The 13,491-nt window shown below is 67.0% G+C and overlaps 1 protein-coding gene across 14 annotated transcripts in view; it reads right to left on the reverse strand.

Moving 5' to 3' along the window:
- The window catches only part of HDAC7 (histone deacetylase 7), a 23,524-nt gene extending 15,990 nt beyond the window's left edge, over positions 1–7,534 (reverse strand). For 4 of the 14 annotated variants that reach the window (XM_051850417.2, XM_051850416.2, XM_051850414.2 and 1 more), the window contains exon 1: positions 7,339–7,534. In XM_051850417.2, the coding sequence (XP_051706377.1) occupies positions 7,339–7,517 (179 nt within the window). In that variant the 5' untranslated portion in view covers positions 7,518–7,534. Of the gene's footprint in view, positions 1–6,511; positions 6,724–6,982; positions 7,287–7,338 lie in introns of those variants that run through there. The other 10 variants (XM_051850425.2, XM_070049743.1, XM_051850424.2 and 7 more) reach the window with 6 other exon arrangements.
- Between the last annotated feature and the right edge of the window lie 5,957 nt (positions 7,535–13,491).

The raw sequence follows: 13,491 nt of genomic DNA on the forward strand, positions 1-13,491 counted from the left end.
CACGCACCGGCTTCCTGCCCCCTCAGGCTGATGGGGCCCTGGGGTTCCTCAGGCCCTGGCAGCTCTGGGAGAGCCAAGTCCACATCTGTCCCCCAGCGTCTCCAATCCCTACCACAGGAAGTTCACCACGATGTCTCACTACCACCCTCTTTCCTGCCACATGAAAACATTCCAAGCAGGCAAGATTTGTGGCCCCAGTGGCAGCGTGGGGCGAGTCTGAGGTATGCCAGGCTCTGCCTGGGACGCCCTGCCCCCTCGAGCCAGCAACCCCTCTCTGCAGCCGGACACAGCAGCTGCCACCCAGGGCTGCCTCTGCAGGCTCCTCTCCCCTAGAGAGCCTCACAAGTCTGCCGGCTCCTCGTTGGGCCCTCGTCTGCTGGGCCTTGGCTCCCCACGCACCCAACTCCCACCAGTCCAAGCTTCCTCCTCGCGGCTGTGGGGTGAGCCAGGGATGCGCCACCCCCAAGGCTGCTCAGCCAGGCCGAGACAACGCTCACGGGGCCATGCTGTTAAGAGAGGAGTCAGCAACGGCACTGACCCAGGCTGCGCTGCACTGCCGGCTGCCACGGCCCGGGGACCGGCAGAGTTCACAGCAGCCGGCGACAGGCAGGGCAGGCGACATGGCGAGGTCACAGCCACGGAGTGGCCAGGACTCCAGAACCGAAGTTCACACTCAGCCTCCGAGTCTGGCCCTGCTCCTGCTTCCGCCAGCAGCTCCACAGGCAGGCTGGGCCCCGTCCAGAGATGGCCCGAAGCAGTGCCCACCTGGTCCCCAGCAGGCGGCCCCTACCTTCACTTCCTTTTTCTTCTTGCGTTCTCCCTCTTTTCAGATGTGCGTTCCAGCACACCACCGCTTCCTGTGAGCTGCCTCCAGCACAGTGCGACAGAACACACGGCCCTCCCTGGCTGTGCGTGAATGACACAGGCGAGAAGCCCTGTGCAGCCCGAGCAGGGGCAAGGCTGCAGGACAGCGGCGGGGAGCGAGGCGGAGGCCACGCGAATGCTGGCACTCACTCGGGACAGAGACCCAGAGGATCTGCCCAACTGGTGTCACAGAGGGCAGCAGAACTCCGCAGCGCAGGGTCTCCAGATGTTCTGACTCCCATCTGCACCCGGCAGGGGTCTCCCCAGCTTGGACACTAGGACAGCGCTAGGCGGGCGCTGGGTGAGACAGGAACCTGCAGGTGTGCAGGGGCCTCCATGGCGAGAGCAAGCGACCCTGTGGTGAGGGCGGACATGCTGCTCTCTGACCACCTGCAGCAGCCCACACACGACAGTCACAACCCGAGAGGTGGCAGAGAACCAGGCCACGCGACCCTCCAGCCACGTCCACCCACCCAGCACCCTGTGTCCCCTGGGTCCAGCTGAGGGCCTTGGACGGGCTAGACACCCAGCAGGACTGGCTCAGCAAATGCCTGTCCACTGTGTATGGAGACGCCATGCTGGCAGTGCCCACCTCCCGCCCCTCCCCGGCTGGCGAGGGTCCCCTTGCCCGGCCTCCCTGGGAAGCGAGGGTGTGGAGGAGCAGGCGCCCACCCGCCGCGCCGGGCTCTCGTGGGTGCAGGAATCTGGAGCAGGGAATGCGGCCTGTTTTCTTTCTGAGAACTGGGGCCGGGCCCAGCGTCTGCTCTCCGTGTCCTCAGCATTCCCCACTCCTGTCTCAGAACTACAATCGGCAACACCGACCGCAGGGACGGGCCCAGCGTGCACTCACTCCCGCCAGGCTGGGAGCTGGCCTGGCACACGTCATCTCCTCCAGTCTTCCCCACGTGGCGGCTGGGGACACTGAGGCACAGAGGGCAGTGTGCCTGCCCCCGGCCCCTCAGCCTCTGCAGGACAGACAGGGGCCTGCCAAGGCCTCAGGGCTGGGGGAGGCTCCTGACATTCTGCAGTGGGCACAGCTTTAGCGGCCCCAGGGTCTGAGCAGAGGCCTCCCCACAGCCTGGGCGAGGGCTACAGAACAGTGGGCGCCCCTGTGACGGTTCACGGCCAGCAAACCCCGCTCACTGGCCCGGCAGGGCACGTGCCCCTCCACTCACCCCTCCCCCGTCACACGCCCCTGGACTGCTTGCTCCGTGGGGCGGGGTGGGTGTGGGGTGCTGCCCTGGGTGACTCAGGGGACCGGGGAGGCAGACACCGCCCGCCCACCTCCACATTTGCCAACCGAAACCCGGCCGCTGCTATTTTTAACCCTCCACTCACCCCCACTCGCCTGGGGCTCCCCCCTTCAGCCCCCACCACTGCACCAACCGGGTGCCACCAGCCTGTCGTTCCGCACTTAGCGGATGCCCGGGCCGCGCAGGCCCCCGCCCGCCGCTCCCAGCCTGCCCTCTGTCCCTGCCACCTCAGGCTCCCGGGAACGGGCTGAGCTGAGAGCAGAGCTGACGAAAGGGGAACGGGGTTCCCCTCATCCTCCCCACGGCTGACGCAGGCCTCCAGGCCCATGGGCTCTGACCACCGGGGTTTCCAATCCCTGTGGGCAACAGGGGAAAGGAAGTGGTGTGCAGACAGGGTGGGGGCCCCTGCGGGAGCCCCACTGCAGGGCTGGCAGCGGGAGCCGGGAAAGCGGGAGACGCAGGAGCCGGGGCAGGGGCGCGGATCAGCCAGCCTGCAGGCCTACAGGCCCCGCAGCGGAGGCAGGAGACACAGGAGCTGGGGCAGGGGTGCGGATCAGCCAGCCTGCAGGCCTACAGGGCCCGCAGCGGAGGCAGGAGACGCAGGAGCCGGGGCAGGGGTGCGGATCAGCCAGCCTGCAGGCCTACAGGGCCCCGCAGTGGAGGCAGGAGACGCAGGAGCCGGGGCAGGGGTGCGGATCAGCCAGCCTGCAGGCCTACAGGCCCCGCAGCGGAGGCAGGAGACGCAGGAGCCGGGGCAGGGGTGCGGATCAGCCAGCCTGCAGGCCTACAGGCCCCGCAGTGGAGGCAGGAGACACAGGAGCTGGGGCAGGGGCGCGGATCAGCCAGCCTGCAGGCCTACAGGCCCCGCAGTGGAGGCAGGAGACACAGGAGCCGGGGCAGGGGTGCGGATCAGCCAGCCTGCAGGCCTACAGGGCCCCGCAGCGGAGGCAGGAGACACAGGAGCCGGGGCAGGGGTGCGGATCAGCCAGCCTGCAGGCCTACAGGGCCCCGCAGCGGAGGCAGGAGACACAGGAGCTGGGGCAGGGGTGCGGATCAGCCAGCCTGCAGGCCTACAGGGCCCCGCAGCGGAGGCAGGAGACACAGGAGCTGGGGCAGGGGTGCGGATCAGCCAGCCTGCAGGCCTACAGGGCCCCGCAGCGGAGGCAGGAGACGCAGGAGCTGGGGCAGGGGTGCGGATCAGCCAGCCTGCAGGCCTACAGGCCCCGCAGCGGAGGCAGGAGACGCAGGAGCCGGGGCAGGGGTGCGGATCAGCCAGCCTGCAGGCCTACAGGCCCCGCAGTGGAGGCAGGAGACGCAGGAGCCGGGGCAGGGGCGCGGATCAGCCAGCCTGCAGGCCTACAGGCCCCGCAGTGGAGGCAGGGCCACAGGTGGGCCTGAGGAAGCACTTCCTGCAGCTGAGTGCAGCCGGTGCCTTGAGTCAGACCCTGGTGCCCCTCTGATCTCAGTGTCACCCCAGGGGAGGCTCAGCCCTCTCTGGCTCTGTCCCCTCTGCTAGGACCCACGGTGCCCCTAAGCCTTGATTCCCCCGTCCTTGCCAGGCCAGTGCCAGAGCGGAGGGACTCGGCACAGGGCAGGAAGGGAATGGAGTGGGAGGGCAATGAAGCTGAGGAGGGTCGCGCTGGGCCATACCGGGGACTCCGGAGGAAGGCACCTCCCTCCCGACACGCCACATGGCCACAGGTCCTGGAGCTCACTCCCCAGAGATACGGCAGGCTGGATTCTGGCCCATGGACAGGAGACCGCTGCCTTCCAGGCCAGGCAGGAGGCAGGCAACTCCGCCCCTCCCAGCCCAGGTCCCCCACCGGGGGCAGGTGGCTTCTGAGCACGGTTCCGAAGGCGGTGAGGGTCTGTCCCGGCCACCCTCTCCGCAAAGTGCATTTCTCCCAGGCCTTGTCACAGCGTGCAGCCACTCATCCCACCTGGCTCCTGCTGTCTGTGCACCAGCGTGGACGCGGCCGGGGCCCGCCAGGCCTCTCTGCCACCCGCCCGTCTGTGCATGGCTGCCTCAGGCACTGGGTCTCCCTGGCTGCCAGCACTGACCTTCAGGGTGAGGCTCGGCAGTTCCAGGATTTCCCGAGGAGGAAGAAGCAGAAAGAGCAAGGTCAGGGCGGCGGCCGAGACCCCCGTGCCAAGGTCAGCCCAGGGCTCTGCCCTCACGCTGAGCACACTCGAAGGGCGTGTGGGTGAGCACCACGTCCCGGCCAGGTCCTGGGAGATGTGAGTGCCGTCCTGCTCCTTCCTCTTCAAGCCCTGGGAGCTCCAGGAGGAACACAGAGGGGCAGGCCTAGATCCGTGGTCCTCCAAGACGCAGAGCCAGGGCGGGCCCTGTGCTACAGTGAAGACGCCACGTGGGATGCCCGCCTCCCGGCCACACAGCCTGGCTTTGAGTCCCCGCTCCGCTTCTGCTTCCAGCTCCCTGCTAACACACACCCCGGGAAGCAGCAGCCAACGGCTCAGGGACCGCGAGGGTCCCTGTCACTCTCGTGGGAGACCCAGCTGGAGTTCCCAGCGCCTCGTGTTGGCCTAGCCCAGCCCTGATTATTGAGGGCAAAAACAAGTGGATGGAAGAGCACTCGCTTGCTCTCTCTCTCTGCCCTTTAGTAAGAATTAATAAAAATGTAAAGCCCTGCAGACAAAGTGGGTCTGGACTGGGCGGCTGGGGCGGTAGGAGGTGGTTTCCAGCACGATCCCAGGAAATGCGCTGTCGGACCGCAGGTGACATGTGCTTTGAAAGCCACCATCTGGACCTCTACTAAGAAGCCGCTCCTGCACAGGTGCACACCTCCCGGAGCACGTACACGTTCCCCACACGCTGCAGGTGACACGCATGCCCATTCAGAACCCCCAAGCGTGTGGCCACAGCCCAGGGCCCAGCACACGGAAGCCCACACTACACAGGATCTCCTGCCTGTGCTGTCCTCTAGTGCTGCCGCCAGCAGCCCTTGTCCACCTCCCCTTGGGCAGCAGACTGAGGCCAGCGGCCAGCTGTCCCACAGTTGGCACCGCCTCCCTGCCCCTGCTCCCCTGAAGTCAGGGCCTACTCAGGTCCTGGTCCCTGGGAGCCACAAGGGTCAGGGAGGGGTCAGGTCTGGGGACCTCTGAGGAAAGGGCCGTCTGGGGGCACCTTCCTGCAGCCCCAAGGCCCGGCCCCCAGGGAAAGTTACCACAGCAACGGGGGAAATAGCACAAGGAGACACAATACCCGGCAGGGTCACCTGCGGACCAGGCTTCCTGCTGGGTTGCCCGCCACCCCCACCCCCAGCACAGCCTGAGCCCTCCACTCGGCCTCCTTCCTGTCTCCTGGGCAGGAACTGCCCACTGTTTGCAAACCACTCAGGGATGGCCCAGAGCTGAGCCCCCCACCTCTAATCCCCACTGCCCCCCACACACAGGAAATCCAAGCTTCCTGCCCAGAGGAAGTGCCCATGTCGTGAAACGAGTCCAGCACGCACACAGCACAGAGGGCCCTGCCCCAGGCCCAGCGGAGGTGGGAGGCCTGGGCCCTGCTGGGTGACCCTGGGCCCCGCATGAGGTCATCGCTCAGGCCTCTGCCAGCCTCAAGATGACCAGCTCTTCAGAAGGCAGGCACGCCCACGGCAAGAGGGGCCTCGCCCCAGACAGGAGCTGCCCACCTGCCCAGGGGACCCTCACTCAGATGCCACCGAGGGTCCCCACTCCCCCAGCGATGGTCAGCCCCCCTCCCCCTGAGCACCAGGGTCAGAGGGAGCCGCTGGCCCAGAAGGCAGCTTCCCTGCCCAGGGGTGCAGCAGGACACCTGGAGGCCACTGGCCCAGGACAGGGACAGGAACCAGAGGCCCAGGAGCTGGCTGCAGTCTGGCCCCCTGGATACTCAGCTGCCCTCAGAAGTAACTGGAAAGTTCCCCAGCACACGGGGACTGGACGGGGCGGGATGTCCAGGCCTCGGGCTCCTGCTGGAAACTGGGGGTGGGGGAGGGACTCGAAGGGCCCCAGGGGTCAGGGCAAGTGGAAGCCACACTGGAAGAGTCCAGATGTTGCTCCCAGAGGGTGCCAAAGCCAATACGCGGCTCTCACCCAAACGCCAGCAGGCAGAGTCCAACCTGCAGCAGATGCAGAGGCTGGGAGGCCCCTGGCGTAGGCAACCGCAGGGAGGGGAATGGGGAGCAATGGCTGGCCAGCTCAGGCCAAGCAGCGGCCGCGGGGAAGCCAACAGGGCTGCTGGAGGCCTCCAGGCCCTACCGGGCTCCGTCCCAGCCCCAGGCCTAGCAACCCGACGGAGAGAACCCAGCTGCCAGATCCGCACCCGCCCTCACTCTCCCCAGCACCCACAGACCCTGCGGTGTGTGGGGGGGCGCTTCCTGTCCCCACCCCTCAGTCCACAGCCTGGGCCGCACCTTCCTGCGCTCCTGCACCGCCTTCCTCAGCTCACCTGGACACAGGTGTCTCTTCAGGCCAGTGGGCGAGCAAGAGCGCGGGCCCACGCCCCAGAGCCCTCCCCGCCCCCAGCCCGGGACCCTCTGGGGCACGGCTCTCCCCACCCAAGGATGCGAGCAGGCCCCGCCCGGCTCCGCGGGATGCGGCACTGGGCTCCGGCCCCAGCTCGGCGGGTCCTGCCCTGAACCCGCGCGCTGCCCACCTCCCGCCACGGCACCGCCCTCCGGGAACCGCGGCCCGCGGCGCGAGCTCGCAGCCCCTCCCTCGGCCGCCGCCGCCGCCGCCGCCGCCGCCGCCGCCAGGGCGGGCGGATGTGGGTGCCGGGGAGGCCTGCGTCCCGGGGACGCAGCACCGGCCCGGCGGCAGCAGCCGGAGCCCGGCGGGGTGCGGGCCGGGGGCGCAGTCGCGGGAGCGCCGGGCCCGGTACTCACCCGCGGGCCGTGCGTCGGGCCAGGCGCTCAGAGCGGGGGTCGCATGGCGGGCGGGGCCAGACGCCGAGGCCGCGGCGACGGGAGGCGCGAGCAGGGAGGGCGCCGGCGGGCGGGCCCTGGCAGCCGGCGGCCGGGCGCGGTGACAATGGAAGGAAGCGCTTTATCTGCGGCTGCGAGCGCGAGGGGAGGGGCGGCCCGGGACGCTCCGGCCCGCGCGGTCCCGGAAACCCGCGCCCGCGCGGCGCCGCCCCACGCGCCCTGCACCCTGGGCCCGCGCGCCGGTCACGCGCGCCCCCTGCGCCCTGGGCCTCGCGTCCCGTGCACCCCGGCCCGCGCGCCCCCTGCGGGTTGCCTACCCCGCGGGTCTCTCCGTGCAGGGCTGGCGGCGCGCGCGGAGCCCATGGCCGGGCGCGGGGTCCACCGGGCTCCCACGCGCGCGCCCGGCCTCGGAAGAGTGGCCTGGGCAGATCTGAATCACTGCCCAGCTTCCCCACCGCCACGGCACCCCAGCCTGCTGAGGAGAGCAAGGGCCCATCCTGTTCCCATTAGAAGGGGTGGGGGTGGTTCGCGCTCTGAAAGTTTCCTTTTTTTTTTTTTTTTTTTTTTTTTAAGGAAATTTCTCCAGGGATTTCCTTGCCTCCCCCTCGCCCGCCCTCCCCTCCCGGTCCCTATGAGTCAAACTCCAGCAATGCGCCCAGTGTCCCCCAGTGCATTACAGCGGATCACAGAAATGTTCCAGTCTGATGGTCGGAATGCAGCCGCCTCCAGCCCTCCCTGGCTAATAAACTCGGCCCTTCCCGCCTCCCCCACGCTCCTCCCTGCTACAGAGAAGTCAGATCCAGGGGTCAAGGGCTAGGGAACTGCCACTGCCCCTCCTGGGGCAGGCTGACAGCCTGGTCAGCTGTCAGTCATCAGTGGGGGTCCCGGGGACCCCCGCCCTCCTATGACCAGAGACGCCACCCCCTGGAAGGCAGGGAGCAGCCTCCAGGGACCCTATTCTGCCTCCCAGCCAATGTCTCTAGGAGAGACTGAGGCGGATCCGATGGCAAGCGTCCTCCCCAGTGGGCTAGGAGGGCAAGGCCGGCCGAGAGCGCTCGGACACCTGGCCCCGGCCTCACCATCTGCCACTCCCTGGGTACTTCCTGGGTACCCTCTTCAGTTCCCTCCCTGGTGCCTCTGCAGCTAACAGGGTCCACAGCCTCCTCTCCCAGCTCTGAGGCCTTCCTCCCACACAGGCCGGTGCAGGGCCCTGCCCACAGCCCACGCCCACCCCCACGCCCACATGGGCTCGCTCAGCAGCTCCCCAGTCCCCCTCGGCTCTCCCCCAGAGGCTGGGCCTACACCAGGATGCTTTTCTGGCTCCCGGGCCAGAACACTCATGGGAGAACCTCACACCACAGGTCACACACTCCATGTGGGCTATGAGGGTCACGGACCTCCTGGTTGGCCCCACTGCCCCAAGAAGTGACCTCAGAGCAGGTCACCCCTTCCCAAAAGCTGCTAGGTTACTGCAGCCTCTCGCCGGCTACCCACCACCCCGGCACTCCCGTGCTGTGTCCACACCGTGCCCAGCCTCCGTGTGCATCTCCTTTTTCCTCTGAACCTGGGCAGTGAGGGGCCCCGGGGGCCTGTTGGACTCGCTGCCCCTGTACAGGCAGAGAGAAGTGCATACGGGCCTTCAGCCAGGAACCCCCGTCCACCGCAGGTCCTCCACGAGTCTGCAGGCCACAGGCTCCCTGCTAGAGACACGGAGTGCGGGCCACCTCTCCTGCCTGCACCCTGGGTACCTGGGGAGCCCCGCTGGACACCCTGCCAAGAGTTGGGCCCAAGGGACCTGCCCCAGCTTCGAGAGCCCGCCCGGAAAAGGTGCCAGGGCACCCCTAGGAGTTCCAGGCCCGCTGACTTCCACTGCCTCCTTTGCCTCTTCCTCCTGCAGCTGGCTGCCCAGTACCCAGTGTGTATGTCCCACTGCCCCGCGCTGTCCCCTGGACACACAGAGCTCATCTGCTCCTAACAACGTCCCTTGTCATGCCCGTGAGCACTAGTGACGATTGAGAACTGGCCACAGCTGCACACCTGACCAGTGGCACTCTGCACCCCAGGGCTGCCCCAGCCTGTACTTGGTCTCACGAACTCCCCGCAGGGTCAGACAGAAGCTGCTCACTGTCCAAGGCCGGGGTGACAGCTCCGTGGGGTCAATGCCGATTCCCAGGACTCGGGTGTGCCAGTACCGGGATTTCCAAAGGCTTCCAGGGTACCTGGCAGAAGTAGAGCAAGGAGGGCAGTTAGGCTTCTCGGTGCCCCCCACGCTTTCCAAGGCCTTTTCACCGCCTCTCACTGACCCCCTGCATCACTGATTTGTCCCTGGCCACCCAGCCCGTAGGCAACTTCACCCGGGTGTCTGATGGGAGCCCACGTGGGTCGTCCCCACGGGCCCAGACGCTGGGGGGCCCTGCCACTGCGAAGCTGGGTCCCTGGCGGTCCTGCCAGCCTCGGTGTGTGGTCCCCACTCAGTTTCTTGCACCGCGCAGAGCAGCATGGTCCGCAGAGCTGTGCCCTTGCTCTGGGAGCAGCTGGAGGGCCCCGGGGCGCAGGCAAGCACACCCACACCTAGCGTCTCAGAGCCAAAATGTGCCACAGCCTTCTGGGCTGGGCAGCCGACCCAGGTGGGAGGGGGTGGCCGTGGGGCAGGGGCAGGTGGGGAGCAAGTACCTTCCCTGCCCCCCCGCCCCAGGCAGCCGAGCTGGCGTGGTTTCCCTTGTGGTCGGCTGCCCTAGACACCTGCAGCCCTGAGCGTCTGTGGTGGGGGCGTGCAGAGAACCACCGTGCCAGGATGGAGGGTAGGAAGCCCAAGACAGGGTCTCCTCGGCCTAAGGACAAAGACGCCAGGAGTCGTCCCCTCTGCTCCTGCAGGCCCATCCCGAGCTGGGTGCCCACCTCAGGTTCCAGGCCCGTGCTCTCCTGGCCTTCTGGGTCACCGTTGATGTGTTTCCTGCCCCATAAAGGAGCAACCTCGGCTCCCTCCCTCCTAGCACTGGCGCAGAATTACCGTCCTGAGGAGTACTGCAGCTGCAGACAGCGGGCCTGTGCGCAGGAACACACACACGTGCACACGCACATGCACACATGTCCCCATGCACACACATGCCCCCCACATGCACACATGGGTGCACACACAAAAACACACGTGCCCACCACATGCACACATAGGTAAACACACAAAAATACACATGCCCCCACATGCACATGCTCCCCCACATGCACACGCACACACGTGTCCCCATGTGCACACACACGCCCCCCCACATGCACATGCACACACATGCCCCCCACATGCACATGCAACACATGCCCCTACACATACGCACACACACATGCCCCACACACATGCACATGCACACACATGCCCCACACACATGCACATGCACAAACACACATGCCCCCAGGTGCACACATACACACACACGCCCCCCACCACATGCACACACACACACACGCCCCCCCACATGCACACGCACACACACGCCCCCCCACATGCACACACACACATGCCCCCCACATGCACATGCACAAACACATATGCCCCCCACGTGCACACACACACACACGCCTCCACCACCACATGCACACGCACACACACATGCCCCCCCACATTCACATGCACACACACGCCCCCACACACATGCACACACATGCCCCCCACCACATGCACACACACACATGCCCCCCACATTCACATGCACACACACGCCCCCCACATGCACACATGGGTGCACACACACACAATCCCAGCCCCTGCCCAGGTGGGCCACCAGGCATCGGGGAAGCAAAGCCACCGCTGAGAGCCCCTGCGCGGGTGGCCCTCAGATGCAGTCCGAGCCCTACGAGGCTGTTGCTCCTGAGAGCTGACACACAGGGCAGAACGTGCAGGGTGGAGCAGCACAGCTGGGCCATGCAGGAGCCCTGAAATGTGACGGGGGGGGGGGGCATTCCAGGTGGGCAGGGCGTGGCAGAGTGGGGGGGCGGGCAGGCGGGGCTGGGGGAGGGAAGGGCCTCAGCCCCACCCCTTCCAACCCCAAGGTAAGCGCGGAGCCCCTTAGGCCGTGAGGGAGACCCCAGGCACTCTCGCCTCCTGTTCTGCCCCGCCCGCTGAGGTCCCTCATGGCCTGCCGACCCCCAGAGCGGCAAGAGTCCCTCGTCCACAGGGTCCCCCACACCTGCCCCGGTCCCTGTCACCCGCAGGCCTCTCAGTCCCACCATCAGACCCCTTTCACTACTTGCTTGTGGCTATCCTGTGACGCAGCTTCCAGGCCAGCTGAGGGTGGGAGGCCACCTGCTCATCCTCAATGAGTACCGGTTCCCCTGGGTTGCAAAGCGCCTCTCTAGGGGCTCGCACTGCCCCGCTCCGCTGGCCCCTGCAGGGACGCTGTGTCCACGCTGGCTTCAGGCCCGGCCTGGGCACGCCAGCAGCACAGACACGGCCTGCCCCGGCCGCCTTGCCTGCAGGCGGGACCCTGCCCTGTGCGCAGGCACTTCCAGGAGCTCCTGAGCTCCCCTGGGGAGGCCGGGGTGCGGCGAGCCGGGCCGAGGGCAGTGGCTGAGTGGGGGTCGCTGCTGGGGCCCGAGGCGCCCGGCTGCACCCTGGCTTCATCAGCTCGTCCTCGCTGGCACAACCACGGCCCGCCGGCAGCTCTGGCAGCAGGGTGCCGCCTGCCACGCAGGTCAGGGCCTGGCGTGGAGGAGACAGCCGAGCGGACAGCTGCCCTGCCCTGGGAAGCAGTGCCGGCTCTCACGGGAAGTGCCCGACAGACGGAGCCTCCGTGTGGGAGAGGGGCAAGAAAACGCGAATTTTTCGGCAAGCTGACTTCTGGGATGAAGGTGCGAGGACGAGGACACAAGCCCAGAAAGCAGAGCGGCGCGGGCAGCTGTGGCCTCTGCTCTGCTCAGTGACCCTGGAGGAGGGGCCCCAGGCCTCAGGGAGCGCCCCGCCCAGCACCGAGGGGGCTGCTAGGTCCCATAACGCTCTTCTCATAAGGAACTCCACATCCAGAAACCCCCTCCCACGATTTCCCAAAAGAGGGAGGAGGGAGGAGAAACGGGGCCCCACACTCCCGTCCAGAGCGACCCCAGTCTGGATGCAGACGGCACTCGGTTCTCTCCTGAGATGCCCGCCTGGCCCGGCAGGTGTCCCTCGTCACCACACCTTGCTGCCTGCCCGAGCCCACGGAAGTGTCTCGCAGCCTGACGGGGGGGGGGGGGGGCCTGGGCCGACCCCGGGAATGCACATCTGCCGTGAGCCACATCTGGCTGCATCCCTGAGCGATGGCCGCAGCTGTGACATTAGAGGGAGGAGAGGGCTTGGGCCATAAATAACGGGGGAGTGTGACCTCTGGGGAGGGCGGGGCTTCCCCCAGTGTCCCCTCCCTGTTGGGTGCAGAGCCATAGTTTCAGCAAAACAGGAAGAGGCAGTGGCAGCGGCTGGGAAAGTAGGAGAGGCCCCTCCCCTTGTGCCTAGGGCTTAGGGATCCCAGCCAAAACCTGGAGAGGTGGAGCCAGCTGGGCCAGGACAGGGAGGGGCAGGCCAGGCCCTGCTCTGTGGCCCCTCAAGGGCCAGCTGGGATTCAGAAGTGCCCTCTGCGGCTGTGCCTGCCACCCCCGGCCCTTCCTGTTCCTCTCCCAGGCAGGATCAGGAGGGAACCCAGGCCCAGACTGATTCCCCCACGGCCTGCAGGTGGAGGATGGAGGGGCCTGGTGGGCCTACCAGGGCTGGTACGGGACCCCTCTGCCAGGCAGCTGGACAGCATCCAGGGCCAGCTGGGCGGAGTTAAGAGCAGCTCAGCGGCCTAGGGGAGTCCAGGCAGCTGGGGATGGACCTGGGCAGGGCTGTGCCGGGCTGTGCTGCACTTGCTGGCTGCGTCGGCCGGGTGGGCGGCACCTGCGCTGTCCGACAGAAGCCACTTTAAATTTTCTAGTTCCAACACTAACGACAGCCCAAATAGAGGAAACTCATTTTCACAGTGTGTTGGTTTAACCTGATCTATCTAAAATATCGTCTCAGCATGTTACCGAGACAATCTTGTACGCGCTCCTTTCACACTAAGTCTCTGAGGCCCGGTGAGGGCAGCTTTGGTTCTGGTCAGCCAGGTTCTGGCCCCATGGGCTTGAGACTGACCCCGCCCCGCCCCCTGCTGGACAGGCTCTGCAGCTGGAGGGGCCCCGGTGAGGGTGCTGCCACACAGACTGGCAAGGAAAGAGTCGGGGCTCCCTTGAGAACTGGCCTTCTCCTCCCTCCTCTCTTTGCCCACCCCAGAGGCATTCAGTTAGGGAGTGTGGGGCGCAGTGGACAGGTGTGGTCTGAGGCCCACGGCGGGGGGCAGGGCGGGGCCGCAGGTGCAGAGAGGCTCCTCTGCTCTTGCCGCAGGGGCAGTGCTTGGCAGCTGCCAGCCCACACGGGCAGCCTCCGGGCGCCGCTGGCCATCTGGTCGGAGCACTCCCGAAACCAGGGGCCC

Source organism: Oryctolagus cuniculus, chromosome 9, assembly GCF_964237555.1.
Source record: "Oryctolagus cuniculus chromosome 9, mOryCun1.1, whole genome shotgun sequence".
In the NCBI taxonomy this organism is placed as follows: Eukaryota; Metazoa; Chordata; class Mammalia; order Lagomorpha; family Leporidae; genus Oryctolagus; species Oryctolagus cuniculus.